Source organism: Bombyx mandarina, chromosome 11 (assembly GCF_030267445.1).
Source record: "Bombyx mandarina strain Sakado chromosome 11, ASM3026744v2".
NCBI lineage: Eukaryota > Metazoa > Arthropoda > Insecta > Lepidoptera > Bombycidae > Bombyx > Bombyx mandarina.
In genome coordinates this window covers 13893704-13915234 of record NC_143218.1, presented here as the reverse complement: position 1 = coordinate 13915234, position 21531 = coordinate 13893704, and the positions used below count along the sequence as shown (strand labels likewise).

At 38.9% G+C, this 21531-nt stretch overlaps 1 protein-coding gene across 2 annotated transcripts in view; it reads right to left on the bottom strand.

The window, feature by feature from the left end:
• The window catches only part of zfh2 (Zn finger homeodomain 2), a 142179-nt gene that overhangs the window by 98608 nt on the left and 22040 nt on the right, over positions 1-21531 (bottom strand). For both annotated transcript variants that reach the window (XM_028180552.2, XM_028180553.2), the window contains exon 2: positions 2937-5700. In XM_028180552.2, coding sequence (XP_028036353.2) covers positions 2937-5664 — 2728 coding nt within the window. In that variant the 5' untranslated portion in view covers positions 5665-5700. The remainder of the gene's footprint in view (positions 1-2936; positions 5701-21531) is intronic.

The window sequence follows — 21531 nt, the reverse complement described above, 5'->3', positions numbered from 1 at the left end:
GCGATCTCTGGACGCTTTTTGTCAATGGACAAAGGGCCTTTTCTAAGGAAACACCACATCGTTATAGCATCGTAAAGCAGTATTGTGCAGTGCGAGTTTTGTTTCGCGAGATTTAGGTCAGAATTTTTACAATGTGGCGTCAGGGATACAATGGGAGCCTGAGTGTTCACTGGCTATGGACCGACTGGGTTGAATCAGTTTCGATTAATAGTTCGTGTGTTGCAAAATTCGATCATTTGAGCTCTTTTGTGTATGTGCATGCAAACGCGCTCGCGTATTTTATATATGAATTGACAGATTGTTTTGGAATGTTCCAAATCCGAATATTCAAATCCAATTCTAGGTAGACCTTAAACTAGCCAGCCTATTTGGACCTATAGTGTGTATGTTGACGTCACATTAGCTATTAATCCGTTTGATGGGAGCTCATCACTATCGCTCCTTATACTAGTTTTAGGTTTGTTGTTAGATTTTTCAGAGGCTGTATTTTTGAATTTTCTTTACAACAGCGCAAGGTCGCGTCACATAATAGGGTTGTGATCTTAAAGAGGATATAATAAAAATGGAATTCTTGTAAGATATGAAATTGGTGAAACACCGGACATAAATTCAAGTATTATAAGAGACATCTTACAATGAAAGAATACAGTTTGTATTATAAACGAAGTTCTCTTTGGCGGATGAGCAAAAAACCCGCTAAGAGTTTGTGACCGGCCTGAATTAGAGACCGGTTTGAATTCTGGTTTTGATTGTATTGATGAGATCCTTGTTACTAATGACTCAGTTACCGAGGGGCGGAACAGTGAGACAGGAGGCGACTGATTTAAATTGGCAGCCAACACTAAAGCAACATTTCTTTTTGTTTACACTGTGTAAGCTTACTTTTTCGTTGCATTCAACTGTCTGTTTCGCGTTGAACCGTAAATGAGTTGACCAAAAATTTATAGCAAAATCGATCATTGAAACGGTCGCCTCAATAAGGTGAAAATAAGTAATAAACATAAACATGCTCGGTACAATGGTGTAAGTGGGAATTTCTTTTGGTTTCGTGTTCCTTTCGGAGGTTATCGTATTTCACCGCGGCCATAAACATGCGTAGGGCGATGCGGCCGTCGACATTGTACGATGATGTAGCAGCCTCATCACAAGGGGCAATCATCCTTAATGCGCGACCGGCACATACGTAATGCGAGTCATTGTCCCGCGCGCGGTACTTATGGAAAATTCGCGTTCTTGATTCAAATCTTTAGTCCGTCTCCCTCGCTCGTGGGGCGGAGCCGCCTTCAACCAATGACTGCACCCGACTGTGGCGACACCGTGTAAGGCGTGTGTTATTAAAGAAACCTGTTCTAATGTTCCGCGCTTTAAATTTAATTTTGTCCGTGTGTAATTATCTCATTATTGTGATTACGAATTCTCCGCTAAATGCTCATCGATTAAAATAAAGATTGGTTCTCCAAATCGAACGTCATCAATACACTTTATAATTAAACGAATGATTTTACTTACTGTTGTTAACGTCATGGATATATCTATATATTAATACGTGAAGCAAAAACTTTGTACCCCTTTTTACGAAAATTGCGCGGACGGAGAAGTATGAAATTTCCCAGACTTATAGAGATTATAGAGAAGAAGTACACAATGTTAATATTTTCTTAAAATAATGCATAAAAGATACATTAAATCAATAAAGAAAACATTACACACACTACCATATATTTGACACACACACGCATGAATACTGTTTGTTTATTGTCAAACTTTTCTTTGCAGTCTGTCAGTTATAGTCTGTCAAATTGAGAATAGATTAAATATTGTTTTCTCTTTATTAATATTTGTCTAAAGTGTAGTTTTGACGAAATCTGTGATTAAAGAAGTATAATAGTCCTTGAGAACAGAATCATAATAGTGTACAAACTTATAATTTCCATTAGTTATAGTCGAATTTCGACTACCAGGGGAGCACTAGTATTGATAATAACAAGAAAGTAAAATAAGAATGTTTACTAACATGATCCACAGAAGTCTAGTTCGAAAAACGCAAAACGAAATTGATTAAGGAACGAATTGCTTTAAATTGGAAACCGATAGTGACGTTCCGAAATTACATTCATAAGTTGGCTCAGTATTACTTTATCGATACGAACGCCGGTAATGGTTTTGGTTGAATTAGTTTTAATGGAATTTTCACGCTTTACAGAATAAAATGTTACGAAATGCTTTTTTTTTAGTGTAGGTATAATAAATAGTTATCGAAATGGTTATTTGTAGTCGTGTTATTGTTTACTAAAGTGGGTGTGAGCGCCATCTGGCGGAAAGTGTGTGAAGTTGTAGAATGCGCATGCGCATGCATTGCTTGGCAACTCATAGCGGACGGTACTGCCACCAATAATTAATAAATAGATCGAAATTTATTCATTATAAAACTGATACAAATTAATATTTGCAATCACAGAGACGTAAATCGAGGAAACAAGAGGAACAATAGCTCGGTCATGGTTGAAATATTAACAAGAAATTTATTCAGTACGTACCTACCTACTTCCCTTGAAAATAAAAACGTACATCGTACAATAAGTGCCTAGTACGATTTCGACTTTTTTTTTTAAGATGGCTTTTTAATTGCTTTAATTATTTTAATTCATTAATTTAATGATTTTTTAAGAGGGAGATCCGTTTTTCATTAAATCGATCCTTGATATATCTACTTAATGACTACGGAGGCTACTATCTGAAGATATAGATTTACAACTCAGGTTACTTCGAGCTAAACATCCGACTGTAGTTTCGATACTTACTTAGTCCTGCCACGAGTTCTAGTTATGATTTTCTAAAATTCCAACATTTAATTACCAAGGACGGTAGATGGTACGCCGTCTTCACTAAACTAGTTAGGTATAAAACAAAAAACAAAAAAATCCAAAACATCTTACCATTGTCCTGTTGTTCATATGACAACTCCTGGGGCTGAGGTATGACTTGGAAAAGTTCAGCGACGTCAGGCGTCGGGTCTTTGCCTTCGGAACGTCGCTGGAGCTGATGGATTTGTTCCATCTGTAGATGTTTTACCGAACGCACGTGCTGTAACAGCGGAAGTCGATGCGGGGCATTGAAGCCGCATAGCGCACAGCGGTAGACGCGAGGTCGTTCCCGTGGCATCCTCGAAGCGCATTCCCGAAGATGTCTCAACAATAGAGCAGCGGCTTCGTGTCGAGCTCCTGCTGCGTGGAGTTGCAGTTTGTGGGCCGAATTAGTGTAGTAGTCGCAGGCGCAGCATCGCACCTGGACTCCACCGACCCCAGCCCCACCAGTCCCCACAGCCCCACAGAACTTCAATTTCCATTCGTTTCTCGGGCCGCCTTCTTTAACGTGGTTCACGTGCTGCAGCCGCTGTAGGTGCTTGTCAGTTTTGCAGTGCAACTGGAAATTCGCTTTCAAATTAGTCTTGTAAGTGCAGAGCTTACAGACATAATGACCCGCAACTAGTGCTAGTATCTCTTGTTCTCGGATTTTTGTACGATCTTGGGCTAAGTGGTGTCCCAATGCTTCCAAAGAATCAGTCGAGAAACAATTGCAAATACAACAATGAAAGGTCCTTTCCGGTTCCGGGTCTGCTGGTTCTGGTGGGGGTTCCATAGCTTCAGGATTTAAGCCAACGTCGAGATGTGCGCCTAATTCTGGAGGAGACGGTCCAGGACCTCCAGTCATCAGTTGGATCATTAGCGCTTGATTGTAAGCCATATCAGCGAGGGCAGCTTCTGGATTGGGAGGCGGCGCGTCCCCTCCATGAAAGTGTAATAGAGTCTCCAGCTGTTGTTGGCTCTGCTGTCTATGATGTAACGCTGATAATGTTTGCATATGTTTAACATTTTGCTGTAAAACCAACATGTTATGAGTATGTTTTTCGGAGGTCATGTGTATTCTTAAGTTGCGCGCCACATTAGTTTCATAGTTGCATACGTCGCAACGAAAGGTCGGTTTTGGTTTTTGGCCAAGAGGTGAATGGTGTGGCAGAGGTGGTTTGTGCCCACCAGGAGGCGTGTGTTGCGGTGCAGGTGGTAAAGCTCCCTCGCCTGGGTTACCGCCGTTTTGTAATTCTTGCATATTATTTAGATGCTTATCTGATTGCATATGTATACTGAGATTACCTTTGGTAGTTGTAGAGTAATTGCACACTTCGCATCTGTAGGGCTTGTATCCGCACGTATAGGTTTCACCACGGGCAAGTCGCGGGTGTGGTTGTCCGGCTATGCAGTAAATACAGCTAGTTTCGGCTTCAGGATGCTTCTCCTTCATATGAATTTCTAAAGTCTCTTGATATTTGTAATGCCAGTTACATTTCGGACATTTTAATGTTTTGCAGGAATTCCGACTGTGCATTCCTGCTAATGGACCGCCTAAGCGTCCTGAATTTAAAATTAATTCGCACTTCGGACAATCGGCTCCAGATGGACGCCCGCCTAGATGGTCCGGACAAACTCCTATCGTTGTCCCAGATAGGAAAGCCGGTGGAGTGGCTTGGAACGGTGGAGAAGAATTCGGACTCGCTCGTGGTTGAACTGATGCGTTAATCGTATGAGGATGTGCTACAGAGATCAAGGAATGTTGAGGAATCATTGTTGATTCAGCTATTGACCTTGGTGGTCTCCATGTGTTTGGACTAGGCCTTCTATCATCACATGTGCCATTAGGTAGCATTGAATCATTTTCTCTATCTGGCGTCATTTGTTCTGCTCGTTTGTCTATTGAAGGGTTTGAATATTCTGACATATTTGCAGGACTACCTGAAGCAGAAATGCGAGATGGGGCTGCAGCTCCTACTGGTTCTAAAAATGAGACTAGTGGTTCTTTATCTTTCCCCACGCACTGAATAATTGCTGATGCATTTTCCCTCGATAAAGCGTCCCTTTCAGAGTCTAGTAACGATAAACTGTGATCTGATTGGGCATGCGCCACAAAAGACTTGGCGTAGCCGAAACTCAATTTACATATAAAGCACATTAATATTGGTTTGACCGGTACGCTGACTGGACATTCAGTTAGCGGGGATGACGGTCTAGGAGTGTCTTTTCCACCTCTAAAACTAAACACTCGATAGCTGTGCATAACAGGCGCGTCAGGCCTGGCTCGTGCTCTCTCAACGGCCAGTCTTCCATAAAGTGCACCGTATAACGATGGGTTTCTTGAAACATAGAAAGCACTGGCTATTTGAGGAAATTCAAGCTGCTTTTCGACGACGTTGCTATCACGGCTATCGACAATGCACCCAGGTTCAATTTTTGATAATTCCGATAAGCTTGTTTCGCCCTCTGACATTTCGGGATCTTCGATGATATAGGCGGAGCCGTCGGGGTTGTACACAATTTTGCCATCAAATCGTTCGACGTCTGAGGAGAGGGGCGGGGAGTCACGGCGGGAGGTGAGGTCCACGGCATCGGGCGCGGCGGGCGGTGAGGTGGGCGCAGGGGCGGATGAGGGCGCCGGCGTTGGCGCCGCCGGTGCCGCTGGAGCGTTGCGCGGCTCCTCTTCCGGGCTCATATCGCCGTCGTCGTCGTCTGGTTCGAGCGCGGCTGAGCTCTGTGGATCGTCGCGTTTGCGGCGCCGCTTGCGCTCCGGGGGCGGGCCGCTAGCGGGGCCGCCGGGCTGCAGCGGCGTGGGCATGGCGCCGGGCGTCAAAGGCCGGCATCACATGCTCTCCTGCAACAATTAATTGATCTTATGTAAAATTGTAAATTTATCTTTTGTACTAGTGGTAGGACATCTTGTGAAGCAGTAATGCGTTTCAATTGAAGGGTGGGGCAGCCGTTGTAACTATATTTGAGACCTTAGAACTTATATCTCAAGGTGGGTAGCGCATTTACGTCGTAGATGTCTATGGGCTCCAGTAACCACTTAACAACAGGTGGGCTGTGAGCTGGTCCACCACTAAAGCAATAAAAAAAAACTAATAAGATTCGTCAAATATCGTCTGCCCACTGAGTTGTTTCGACGGATCTTCTCAGTGGGTCGCGTTTCCGATCCGGTGGTAGATTCTGCAAAGCGCTGCTCTTGCTAGGGTCAGTGTTAGCATCACTCCGGTTTGAACTCACCTACTAGTTAGGGTTACACTGAAATAGCCTCTCAAGGCTATCAGCTTAGGTAGGAAAAAAAGAGTCAAATGTCTTTTGGGTAAATTTTTAAATGTACGCAATCAATTCAATATTAATTTCTATATGGTAAGCAATATGTTTATTAATGTCAGATCAAGATCAGTTAAAACACACCTCATTAGTCAGCAATCACTTATTTCTATTGGATCAGTTTTATATATTTGCATCAATAGATTTTATAGCCGGATGTAGGTAGGGCAAACGATCTAGTTTCTAAAAAATGCCCAAAAAATAGTAAACAATTTCAATACTACTACTAATAATAAAACTCAATGGAAAACATGTCTCTCGTGTCGTGAGCTCTTATATAAATGCGAACAAACATAGGTAGGTTATTCTCTATGATGTTCGATAAAACTTAAGTTCCCATGAAGTATCATAAATGCCTACACAAATTAAAATACATAGTAATCGTTATCTAACTGACATTTGCGCAAACAGCCGCGATCAATTTATCCGTATGACAACCTGTCAACGCTGTCAATGTTGACACTATTACAATTAAGCAACCAACAAACTTAGAACTCGACAAATATAAGTCGTACAATTGGCAACGTGACTCTCATCGTAAATTAAACCTTATATCTAATCAATAAGGCACAGTAAATAGCGAACGAAATAAAGATGCATTCCGATAAGGAAAGAGGCAATCTAGAATGAAAATTCGTTAAAAACGAGATTAAGCCATCATCTACGTTATCAGAGTTATCAAAGGTACTCGTCCTACAAATACCTAACGAACTACTAAAATAATATGTTGATTCGCATGACAGATGCATGTAGATAGATAATCAATGGGGCCTGTCACAAGACTCGAGAAAAATAATAATTGATTATTTTTATTGTTCACGTTAAAACATTATGAGGTAAAAGATGTTTTGTGAGGGTTTTTTTTGTGCTCTATAAGAGCAGATAAGTTCGCGGCATATCTGGTGTGAAATCGCAAACGGAGGCCATAGAAATCCCAAAACCCGCCACCCACGTTGAGACATGACCAATTTACGCAAAAAAAAAGAGTTTATCGGGTTTTATTGTTTTTAGTTATACTAATTACCTACTCTAATTTAGGATATAGCAAGTACGGTTCAGTAACTTTGTTCTGATTGGCGCTGCAATAATCCAACTTTGAAATGGAAAGAACCATATTGTATATCGGAAAATAATAACCAAAAAAAATTATTAAATAATTTAGGGGTACAGCTGAGATAACGTTGTTCATAAATTGAAGAAAACTGGGTATAGTGTCCGCAGGATGTTTGTTCTGATAAGGCGTGGATTCAAATTGGATTGGACCTTGAGTTTTCTACAAATTATTGTGGCCACACCTTAGTGTTTGCTTTATTAACGGACGGTTGGCCCACGAAATCACCCGGCACGTTGATGACTTGATCGCAAATATTTGTACAATGACGTACCATCAAAGACGGCCCTTGTTCTGGACGGCAAAGGCGATTTTTATCTTGAAACCACAACGAATAAAGATACACAAATTTAAAGGAGTAATAAAGCTTGGCACTCATTGATCTCTAAATTCTATGTTTTTTTTCTTCAAGGCCCATCTAAAGTGGTTTATCGGGGCCTATAGACATCATAGATGTCGATATCTCAGTTCTATAGTAGAACGGCTACCCGACCCTTTATATCGGAAGGAATGATTGGTTCGCGGCAGAAATAAGCAGAATTGTACTAAATATGCAAGGTGTACAATACGTCTGACTGTAAGCCTGTTACTTATAAGAATGTTTCCAGTATAAATATCTAATAAGATTGAGATTCAAACTTCTTTTTATAACTAAACATTGAGTTTGTCCTGCGTGGAATTAGTGGTTACGTCTTTATGTAGTTGTGTCGAACTGTAGATGACTAAAAAAATGTGATGAAACGACAAACGAAACAACGGCCTACCTGATGTTAAGTGGTTATCAGAGTGATTGCCGCCACCCACTATAAGACATGATGTCGAATTTCAAATAACATATTTATAAAAGACAATTGGAGAAAAAGGTCTCTCTTGATTAGATGATATTGTCTATGGATATTCTATGCCATGGACTTGCAAATTAAATAAATAGTATTTTAATAGAAATATTTTATATGCGTTTCAACATGGTACGGTATATACGTTTCACTGGTGGTAGGACCTCTTGTGAGTCCGCGCGGGTAGGTACCACCACCCTGCTTATTTCTGCCGTGAAGCAGTAATGCGTTTCGGTTTGAAGGGTGGGGCAGCCGTTGTAACTATAACCATACTTGAGACCTTAAAACTTATATCTCAAGGTGGGTGGCGAGTTTACGTTGTAGATGTCTATGGGCTCCAGTAACCACTTGACACCAGGTGGGCTGTGAGCTCGTCCACCCATCTAAGCAATAAAAATAAAAAAAACATTTTCCATAAAATTGTAGGAAATTTGTTTTTCTTAATAAAATACTTAGTACACTCAAGTGTTTTTCTTTCTAAAATTTTATTATGGTTTTATTTTAGATTATTTATTGAGCACATAATGTTTTTTAAACAGAAATTTTGAGGTATTTATTTCTAAATGGTTCGAAAACTAATCAGACTTTAAAAAAAGTTAAGCAATGAAATAATTTACTCATATAATTTGGTAACTGACTCAATGTTAAAAACGTACATAGATACAATTGTGAAACGCTATGAGCAGAAAAAACTTATGTTTATTTAAAAAAAAAAGCCTTATGCGATATTTATTTATTTAATTACTGATTCTGTGGCTCACACAAGAATACGCCAACAAATACGGCGGAGATTTTAGGAAGAAAATTCGTAATATTGTAAAATGGTGCTCATTTCTTTGTATAACTATGGAAAGACGGGAAAATGTACTTATGTTTTACTGTGAGTTCAATAGCCTGTTTACAATAATTTGGTTTTACGAGACACTGCACTTATGAATAAAAATTACCAAGTGCGCATGCAATTGTAATCAACGTTTAACGTTGAACTTTACAATCTCCAATGATTCGAGTATTTTACATGTGACCGTGGCCATGAAAACTTAAAATTGAACTATAAACGCGGCAGGCATAAAAGTCATTTTCAAATAAAGCGACAATTCGCGAATGGCAAAAAAAGTTTTTAAATATATTTGTGACAGTATTAACCAAGTTTGTATTGACACCGACTAGTCAAGTTAAACAAAATAAAAGACAGCCATTCATTGACGCGACACCGTGTCATTATAATGCAACGAACTCCAAATTAAAAGGCCGCGAATGAAAATGCGTCTATAATTTTTGTTTTGCAAGCGTTACCAAAGTGGCACTTAATATAGTAAATTTTTAATGTGTCGTGCACGTGCCAAGATTCTCATAGTTCACAATCAGTGGTGCTGTCAATTTCCACTAATACCCCGATGCTCGCTGCAGAACTAATTCCCGATAAACATGCACACACCGATAATGTGCGGTTACATTCGAGTGCAAATTACAAGTGCAGATGAGTGTGTGAGCGTGAGAAAAGTACGGCGGAAATAACTACGAATGTGTGCTCCGACATTGACGCAATTCGCGTATACGTATTCGGTGTGCCCCACACACACGAGTGCGAGGCCCGCATCTAACTAGTCAGCCACAATGGTTACCGACTCTGTCATAATGAAGACGCGCGCTTTTGAATTCATTAATGAGACTCCAACAATGTTATTGATAGGAACCAATAGAGTTTTAGTCGATGTCCAACGATCACTGCTAATTTATATCGTTTATGTGAAGAGAAAGCCAACCGCGTATACGAAATACGCAATAATAGGTTGACGCAATTTAGAATCGAATGTCGGAAGCAATGACTGTTTAATTAGCAATGGCAAAAGCATGAAGAGTCAATCACCACACTCATTACTTTGAATGAGATTCCGGAATCCATTACATTTCAAATAAGAATTTGCATTTTAAAACGTAGGTATATACTAAAGTATAAACGTGGCAATTAGGGTAAAAATGTTTCATTAAAATACTACAAAACAAATTTAATATGTGACAATAATGAGGAAAAAATTTATATGTAAAATATGATGTAATAATGTCTTCTACTGGCGATTACTGAAATATTGATAGATGAAATTCATGAATATAACTTGTTTCTTTTTTTTTTGGTGCTTGTTTCTGAAATGATGCACACGAAAGGAACACGTAAAAAGAGACTCAGTAAAACATTATGCTTCCATATTAATAATCGTTGGTTATTACGAAGGCCCTCATTAAGTCGCATGCCGTTCGCCTCACGAAACCACAACACTGCTAAATAATTACCCTCCGAGTGCTTTCTTCACAAAAACATCGTAAAACACATTAAATAACATCTACTAAGTCCGCGCAACGAATTGTAATTTATAACGTAGGTACAAGACGGTCGGAGGATACACCGAAAGTGTCGAAAGCGATTGAAAACGTAATTGAGCGATTTACTTAATATATTGATAATAAGTGCAAGGAATGTATGTAAAGGTTGCACGTAATAGAGGTAGTCTCGTTAGACGTGGGAATGGATCCGCGGATTGGATCGGTACACGGTGCCGGTCTAGTCCGGCGATGACCACCATTGGGGCCTGACTTTGCTTTCATTAATGGTAATGGTTGTACTCCGATGACGGGAATGTAGCTTTTTGCTTCAAAATTCAATAAGAACTATTCCATAAGTATTATCAGAGGGTAATAACGTATTTTTATTAGGTATACCTAGTGTACGTTAGAGCTTAATCAAGTAATGCTAGCATAATTAAAAATCTTTCTGCTACGTTAAGAAAGTTCTTTTTTAACTAATACTGATGACCTCGCGATGTACCTGGTTTTAAGTCGCAATTACTAGTGGTCTTGTGAGTTCGTAAGAGTAGGTATCACGACCCTGCCTGTTTTTGAGACCTCACAACTTATGTCTCAAGACGGGTGGTGGCATTTAGATTGTAGATGTCTGTGGGCCTCGGTAAACACTTAATATCAGATGGGCCGTGAGCTCGTCCATCCAACTAAGCTTTAAAAAAGAAATACATTAGCAAAGCAACAATCCTAATGAACTTCACCAGCGGGTATGTCCTTACAATATGTTCTTCGTCTCAAGGTAATTGGTGATTCTGTAAGGCTCTGTTAGCTGTTTGATATCGGAAGGGGTAATTAGGTCATTTGCCAATCTATACTTAAAACAAGAAATGTAAGTTGAAGTCGCATTTTAAAATATAAACACATAAACGTTTTGAATTGTAGACAGAAGGGACTTAATTTGGGACTTTATTTTTGATATGTTGTTCTATTTCCAATCAAAATGCTTATTTTAAACCTAATTTTAATCAATTAGCTACTAATATAATAAATCTTTGTTAAACAGTCTTCTTTTTCTCCTCCTTATCCCACTAAATGGGGTCGGCACAGCAAATTTTTCTCTTTCATTCTCTCCTATCAGTCGTCATCTCAACACTCAATCCCCTCTCTCTCATATCGTCATTCACACACTCCATCCATGTCTTTTTTGGTCGACCTCTTCCCCCTCTACCTTGCACTATCATTTCCATATATCTCCTAGTCACATACATCTTCTCTCTACGCATCACATGTCCATACCACGCTAACCGTCAATGTTGTTAGACAGTGTTGGTGCGATATCGAAAAGTTGTTTTGAGATGTTCTCAACGCCTAACGCCTAGTTGATAATAAGACAAATTAAAAAAATTAACAAACACGCGAAGACAATTCGCGGTTTATCGTGTGCTTTGAACTCAAGGAGAAAGCCATTAATTAAAACGGCTTTCTAATTCTGCACGTTAATAAAGTGACAACGCAAATCCGTAAGGCGTACCACAAGTGTATTTGTAATTACAAAGCATTGATGAAGCGTGAAATGCGAAACTCTGTTAATAAACGAACGTCGAACACTTTCCCATTAATTTGTCATTTTAATTAAACCCCGAACAAAAACACGAATAGCTACGACACGAAGAATGCGTGTTGAAACTTTGTTATTTGTGTATTCACAAGCCAATAAATACTTCTTGTGAGTTATTTGCTTTAGATGTTTGTCATAGTAAGTATTCGTTTGTTATCCTTTATTCAGAGACTAGCGACTTCGTCCGCGTGGAATAGTTCACAAATAATGCTTCATTTTAGAACAGATTTGGTCAGCATAAAAAAGGTTATAATGAGCCAACCTTAACAAATAGACATTTGCTGTCGCGGACTTTTTTTAGATCTTTTAAAAGCGAACAATTCTGTCATATATTATTGTAGCGAAACTTCGTTTCTGCAGCGGAAGCTCTCAAAAGGGAAAAAAAACCCGATTTTGAAACATTCTTTATTGGTGCTCCACTTGTATTGGTCTTAGCGTGATGTTATATAGCATATAGCCTTCCTCGATAAATGGGCTATCTAGCACTAAAATAATTTTTCAAATCGGATCAGTAGTTCCTGAGATTAGCGCGTTCAAATAAACTCTTCAGCTTTATAATATTAAAGTTTAGATAAAATTCAGTTTCAACTCAAAGGCTTGCGGGATATTCGGGTTTCAATTGAAGTTTCAACTATTTGAGTTAGAGATCAGGGAAATCACGCGATGTTCCGCTACTAGGGAAGGGTTTACAATGAAATATTATAATTAATAGGAGCATTTAATTGTGTTATGCATCGATTACGGAGGTTTCACGTTGATCGTGCATCGCGTGAAGACTCCAGGTAACCAGCAGGCGCCATTCGTCCGTTTTTCCTCTTAGGAACCGTCAATTTGCGTCTGTAATTATTGCGGACCCTTCGATACTTATTTCTATTTTTTCTTAAGCTTAATTATTGCAACAGATGACTTTTTTGTCGAACGAACTCAAAGAGAGCGGAAAAGCATCAAACGCAGCGTCGAATTTGGAAATAATTATATATAAATAGTCCCTTGAGCGGCCGATTAAGACAATTTCCGAGGCAAATTGCCGCAGACGGGGCACATAATAGCACACGCGCTCTTCGTCATAAATAAATCTGGATTACATTTCTGTATGAGATTAAGATTGATTTGATCTCGATGCTTTCTGCTATTAATGCCTTGTAATGCCTCGGTCGTGTTAAATTTTTAAATCATTATTCGTTTTTGTGTGTGCGTGTGTGTGTGATTTGTGGGATAATTACGATCGACAAATTGCCGAGCGTCATTATGTGGATAGCGGGTGGAAGTTAGTATCGGTCGTCCGTAATTAATGAACGATACATGTGAAATAATTAATTAACGACCAGGCTGTGATCGCTTTTGAAGGCACCTCGGGCCTATTCACAAAAAACAATGACGTGCAGTTTTGGCTTGCGCCGGCGCCGGTGATGCCGCGGCGACATCCGCTCAACCGTCTATATAATTTCGGAGACCTCGGATTAGTTTTAATCTTATTTCTCAATGATGAGCGTGACGCCGTAGAAAATTTCTTCGCATGTGTCATTAGTCTTAGTACCAACGATTATAGTTTTTCTTCGTAATTCTTAAGATAAACAAAACAACATTGACCGTATTGCCTTTAAGGAGATTAACGTTTTGTTTGGCTTTAAGTTTCTCAACGAGCACTGGATGTTGGTGATGGGATAGAGAATCTTAATTTAAAACAACAACATCGGAGTGATACGGTGACGATTAACTTACAAACGAATGACGACATAGCAGCAATACTGCAAGCGAATTAAACCTGCCAAAATTATTGTAATTTTTACGCGAGTCGTATAAGGTAATTATCCTCAGATCGTGAAGATGAAAGCTAAACATAAATTGTTAGTTCATTCATCGCAAAGACGAGAACGATAAATAAAAAAATACACTGTTTTTCGCGCAATATTTAAATTTTGGATGAATAGTCGTCCGTGACCTCCTCTGAAGGTGTTGCATTTCTAAAATGTCACAAAATAATCAATTGAAAATAATAAACGTTTAATTAAAGCCTAAAACTTTTTTTTAATTATTATATTTTGTTTAATCTCACATTGATTAAATTAGTGAATATCTTACTTTATGTTGTGATTGTTATAATCCATTTGATAAAAAATATTAAGATTATTATTATCCATGGTATATATCTGCTGCTATAAATAACCGCTTATAACCAATAGGACTTTCCTCGAATCATAAGTGGGATGAAATTACAACCTGACATGAACAGATAACAGGAGGGGGGTCTTCCCCACTATAGAAAACGTATGTGGCGGAACAACTTTAAAACGTGTTACATTGCGAACAAAGTTCAAAATAGCAGTAAAATACATTTGGATAGTTATAATAATAATACATAGTATGTGTTTACAGGCGCGATTCCATTTACCTATACTCTTATATTTTATATCAATACGTCACCGGAAAAAAAAGAAATGATAAATCCCGATTAAAAGCTTGTTCCAACAAATTTGTTGTTAACGTGTCTCATATTCAAAGTTTTTTTTTATTGCTTAGATCGGTGGATGAGCTCACATCCCACCTGGTGTTAAGTGGTTACTGGAGCCCATAGACATCCACTACGTAAATGCGCCACCCATCTTGATATATAAGTTCTAAGGTCTCAGTATAGTTACAACGGCTGCCCCACCCTTCAAACCGAAACGCATAACTGCTTCACGGCAGAAATAGGCAGGGCGGTGGTACCCACTCGCGCGGACTCACAAGAGGTCCTACCACCAGTAAAAAGTTAAGTTCATTTGTACAATACGTATTACTGTACTTAAGTACCTACTGTACGAAGTAGAGGAGGGAGTGACGCTTAAATTAGCTCACTTTAACTATTATTTAATGTCATTCTCGGATGGGAAAGATCGAGCATCACAATTGTGGGAAATTTACGAAACCGTTGACAGACGAAATTTGAATGGATAATTACTTTTTCCCAAATTTACCGGTTGTCACATTGTGCGCGAGTGCTTAACGAGTTTAATGTCTTGTGTCGCGTCCGTTTTGTTTTACTTGGGTCGACAGGTTAGAGCAGGGTCCTAAACTGCCGATACTTTAAGACAAATATATATTTTTTTTGTATGGAAACTATCGACATCTTGTAGCGGATGCCCCTAAACTTATATGTTGTTAAAGTTAAGGCATTTAATTATTGTGTAACTAAACACAAATTGATTAAATTTTATCAATTAGTGGTTTCTGAAAATTTACCAACTCCTTCACAAAAAACAAAATATAGGATAGGTGATTTGTTACTGCCATCAACAAGAGCAATGAGAAACTAGCCTAAGCGAAGCTATCTAGTGGCCGACGCCCGTAAACATTTTTGTTGAGTGCTTAAGTTGCTTATCTATAACTAATTTATGTGTATTATCTATGGGTAAGAAACCCGTGAACTTACCTACTCGCCTGATGAATCTAGTATGATCACTATGATCCCTCGAGGTCACTAGAATAGGTAGTGAAAAAAAGTTCTACTTGTGGTGGGGGGTATTGTGGACCCGCACGTATTTGACCAATCAATAACGCAGTATACTAAACTGGAACGCCTGATTGAAAAAAATAGGGTAGGTGGTGATTTAAGCAAACAACATCCTTCATTCATTTACAGGAATTCACGTTAAGACGTCAAAGAATTTTTAGTGTGTATAAAAAAAAACATTTTTATTTCCGTTTGTTTAGATGCACTTTTAATTACACTTTTCTAAATTCTGCACTCGAACAAGATATTAAAACTTAGCATGTTATTACACGTGCTTTCCGAAATTAATTGAGTAATAAAATTGTGTATCGAGTATTATAATTACATAGTGATATCTCAACAAAAATCAATACGTGAGTTCTCACGATTTTCATGATCCAGGCTCGTAATCAACTCTAACTCAGTTTCGGTACGTGTGCGCAATTAAAACCAAACCCACAATCAACCGCCATGTTTGTACACGGCCGATGTTAATAGCCTTCAGTAATTACATATCTGTAACATGCCAGTCTTCTCGGAAGGCTGATCAACTTAATAGAACCTCTTTTGGGTTACAATGTGTATCAGAAACATATTTGTACTCCAATCATGGTAAACAGCTTGAAGCAGCCGATGACTTTTAGTGATAATTGGGAACAGTAAGGAACCCGTTCGCACTGACAGGAATGGTTTCAGAATTTCATATCCCCACATTTACATACGTACGTATGTGGTATTCGCGGAACTACCGACCCCCGGCGTCGTTACATCCGGGTAGAATATCTAAATTCAATTACAAAAAAGGCTCCTCCACGAGGTGTGCCGCTGCACCCGCGCCTCCTCCGAAAAGGGTGTATAACAACTCAATTCCTTCATATTATTAAGACGCTGGGGTGCACGAGTAGACTTGGGGTGGCGCGGAACACAAAAAGAATGCTAATTTAAAATTCTTATTGCTGTTTGTATGCGCGCGCGCTTTATGTATCATTCGCGTAACAAAGCCCGGAGGAAGGAGCCGCTCGAGCGCGTAATTTCAATCTAATATTCAATTCGAGAAGTATCGCGAACTCCACCTGACATCTTTTATTTATTTTACTCGTCTAGCTTTTCTCGGATTTACAGATCATAAGCGATACGATACTTGTTTCGACAATGCTGTGGTAAGAAGGTCTCACGGCCTCTTTAGTGTAAGGCTATGAAATTCTGTAAGCCCTTGATAAAGGCCAGATGACTTTAACGGTCTAGTAATTAATCAGAATACCTACAGTGCGAACTCTGCGTCATCAAAGGACTTTTGCTGCTTCCGTATCATCGGTCTCTGGTAGATTATTTTGGTTCCTCTTAGTTCCTATTTTAAGTTTGTCGTCCACCGGCTGCTGTATTGTTTTTTTTTTATAGCTTACTTTGGTGGACGAGCTCACAGCCCACCTGGTCTTAAGTGGTTACTGGAGCCAATAGACATCTACAACGTAAATGCGCCACCCAACTTGAGTTATTAGTTCTAAGGTCCTAGTATAGTTACAACGGCTGCCCCACCCTTCAAACCGAAACGCATTACTGCTTCACGGCAGAAATAGGCGGGGTGGTTGTACCTACCCGTGCGGACTCACAAGAGGTCCTACCATCAGTAAGAAGCTACTTAAGCTTAGTAGGTCCGTTTTATTATGGTGCACTGATATCTCAAGTTCGGTATTCGTTGATGTGGTCATAGATCGAATTACGCGTCGTCAATGTTCGAACTCCCAGTAAAATCCTCACTATACGTTCCCTGCAGTCCAATATTTAAATTATCATTCGAGTTTGCGATATTTAGTCGGGCTAATTCAGTATAACGCGTGAAAATGTAATTGGTTCATGCTCACGGCACGAGAAGAATAAATTTCGCCGGCCACAATGGATGCTTTCCATTGCAGTTTGCGGCGAGCGATCGACGACTAGGTAATACTCGAAACGCGAGTCGCGGTGTATTAACCAAGGTACTAATATCGGTCTGTCGAACAAACCCGCAAACATACAAGGTGGTATGCTATATGACCAGAACTTTTATCAGATAGATCATATGGTATCACGTGATAATAGCTAGTTGGTACTAGGTACTAGTACTAGGTACTAGATACTAGTACTGGTAACTAGGTATGAAGCAGCAGCGGTACCGTACTTTCCTACTCCCGTCCGCGTGAAAATGGAATAGCCTCTTAGGCTATCAGCGAATAGGTAGGGAAAAATCTTTCCTACCTATCTCGGCATGACTGGATTAAAAACAAGGAATTACACAGGAGCAGGTTGGAACTGATGAACACTATGAAAAGGAGAAAACTGTTGTAATGTGGTGTAATAATTGTGAATAACAAAATATTACAGTTAAAAATTCGAAATCTGAAATCGCTGGATAAAAAGTATCGTCTAGAGACGGCGGTTTTGGTTACAGAATCTTGAGGTATGGTTTGACTGTAGCTAAATCGCTTTTTAGATCAACAGGTATGATACTTAGAATAGCCATTCTCAATGGACAATACGGTTTGTTAAATTCAACCTCCTTACAGAAGTTTTTGAGCATTTTGTTCTACTATGTACTAATTCCTGTATATTGCCTACTAAGAATACCGTTATTGATGCAACTGGAAATTTGTTCTTACAACATTTTCAAATAGCCGGCCTTAACCACTTACCTATCTCACGGGCAGTGAGTTTGTCTATCCCTTTGCGGCAATAGAAAGAAAACTAAATGCTAAACAACAGTTTGTAACCGAGCGAATGCCAAGGATATGAATAGATTCTTCAATTTAAATTTGTCACGATCACGAGTTCGCATTAACTGATATGAGTATGATAAGGTTAAAGATCGTGTCGACTTTTGAGGAGTCAAGGTGAATTGTTAAAATGAATTGTTTTAGATGTGACTAATGTAGTTCGTATATAGGTCGGCTTTAATGTGTATATAAGTGTTCTAACAACTACATGTGGGCTCTATCAATGCACCGGCATACACGGCTTGCACTCTTGTTACGACCGTCGCATTTGATACTAATTTACGTGACTTGAATTTTCGTATAATGCATAGGTTAACGTTATGTTAGTTGGCTTTAAAAATTCTAGTAAATGTAAGTGGTTGAGTATGGACGTGTGTTGTTTTTTTATATATTTTTATTTTTTCGTTACTGTCGATGTTCAGCCGACCTCATAACCTATCTAATTGGGCTATACATTATCGGAACACATAGACATAACAATTTGAGTACCACTGCCCAAAAGCTTTCAGTTTTATTCGTCCAAGATCCTTCAACAAAACAACAAAACAGAATAAAACCTATCAATTCAGGCCATACAATACACGTTCTGTCTACTACCTGTTGTTAAGAAACGATCCTTGCTATCTTGGTAGCTCCATAAGAATTAGAAAATGTAGTAAAATCTAGCTTATAACAACGTAAAACGGTTCAAAAATACGGCTTATCGCGAACTTAATACTCAAATATGACTAAAGCTAATTCAGTTCCCGGACTAAGAGAGAAAGAGTGTCTGCTTCGGGGTATTCCTTCACACCGTGGTCGCTCGCGAAAACGTCTTAGTTGAATATTTAATTAGACAATTTGGTACTAAGCCCAAGTTTTGATCCTCGGCATCGCCTCATCACTTTGATACGAGTACACTGTTCGTCTTGTCCGCGCTTACGAAAGCATCCTCAATGGTTAAACAAACTGATACTACCTCGCGTAATGACGGGTACGGTAGACACTAAAGATCGACGTTAGACTTGTCCAATTACGTAGCATATAATAAGCTAAGTATTGTAGCACCGGTCGGCCATCGCAGTTGCTAAGTATGATTTTTAGTTTGTTACTGTGTGCAGAAAGCGTGTGCGGGCGTTCCTTGATAATTTGCTTTCCGACGTCTACGGTGGCGAAGCAGCTACCGTAACCGCTCATTCAATTGCTTCTCGGTATGAAAATGACATTGGCAAGTCGGAACAAGCAGATTAATTAGTGCGAAATTTAATTATAACAACGCCATGATTGGCGTCTAATATGACGGCCTTTATGTAAATGTATACGGAGCGTGATGATACGATTCTAAAGATATTTTTGAGTTGTTTACGCGTACAGGAATTAATTTAATGAAGGCTTGAATTAAATTTATACGAAAACATAAATATTAATACTTTAAGTAAAGACAACAATAAATCACAGAGAGACAAAACAAAATCGATTATGTCGCGTGATTAACGATCGAGTTTAATATCGTATGAAAAACCTGGTAGAGTCCTAACGACGAGATCCGTTTATAATTATAATTAATATTCTCACAGTATTAGAGCGGTCGAAGATTAAAAAAAAAAAAACAAGAATCGAAGCGAGAATTAATAACAAACAAATGGGCTACCTGCAGTGTTTTTTGTGCGCTCCACAGGTAAAGCTATGTTGAAAGAAACTCATATGTTGCTGTCTTAGATTTAAACAATAACGTCTGATTTTGACACGGTTGCACCTTTTTATGGCATCGGCTATATTAACGGGAAGCGGTATTGCAAACAATGTTACCGTCGACTTTGCTACCGACCGACAGATGGCGACACTACTGCTACCGACTGTTGTTTTGTTTCGAAAATTGTTGCGAGGATTACGATCAGAGACACCTTCATTCCTCCCTTTTTAAGAGCATCGTGTTACACAGCACTAACATTGATTACAAAAAAAAAATTAAGCTCCATTAGAAATAAGAAACCGTCGGTCGATTCGAAATTCAGGACAAAGGAGAGGAACTTTGAATGTGATACCATAATGACAAAACAGAAATATGATTTCGATTAAACGGTGGAACAGTGACGGGGATATTCGGTAATCAAGCGGCGAGAGCGAGACGGAAACTAGTTAATAATAAAAATATTTTATTTGTATAGTGGGGTAAAACACCCCCGCTGCGGGCTGTTTGGTTGGGACTGCATCCATCATCATTATATTAACCGATTTAACACTTTTGAACAGATTCCAGTGACGGCTGGGTGCCATTGAATACATTTGATAAATTTAATGTGCTAAAGTTGGGGTTTTAACAATAAAATGTACTAATATCGATATAAGATTATACTTACATTAAAACTTAGTGATTGTAGTGACAGATTTACTGATATTCACTTGACATATTCAATGTACTTTTGTTGAACGAAATAAATATTATATAAAAATTGCCTATGTATTATGATACATTTGAAAACCGCTATTAGATTATTTCATTGATGATTTAATTTATATTGATATATATATTTTTTTCTTTCTTAGATGGGTGGACGAGCTCACAACCCATCTGGTGTTAAGTGGTTACTGGAGCCCATAGACATCTACAACGTAAATGTGCCACCCACCTTGAGATTTAAGTTCTAAAGTCTCAAGTATAATTACAACGGCTGCCCCACCCTTCAAACCGAAACGCATTACTGCTTCACGGCAGAAATAGGCAGGGTGGTGGTACCTACCCGCGCGGATTCACAAGAGGTCCTACCACCAGTAAAGAGGTCCTGCCACCAGTAAGAGGTCCTACAGTATTTGTTTTGTTATGAATTAATTAAAATGCAGCATGTATTGATGACTCTAGACACGACTTACCCGCGTTACTGACCTAGTCTACAGACGTCTGTTTGGTCACGTAGTCAAGATTGATTACACAAACTTTCCAAAGCTAGTCAGGTCGTGATCAATGCATTTCTAATTGCTAACTTAAGTTCATTTTACTGTCTTAAATTATTCCGTGACAACAAAGGCCTATCTTATACAGACTCTAGTGTAATTGCCATTATTTTTGGTGTCCTTTAAGCCCTAACTTTCTTATAAATAATAAAAATGAAATTTATATAAAAAATCTGCCATCCATATCTGTAATACAAATGCATTAGGATTTGGTAAGTTTCAAACGTTGAAACCATAAACATAAGACCTTTTGCCATTAGTGTTGTCGTATGTGTGCTTAGTGCGAGTTTTTTAACGTTCTCGATAACGTAAAAGTTAACTCAAATTTGTATC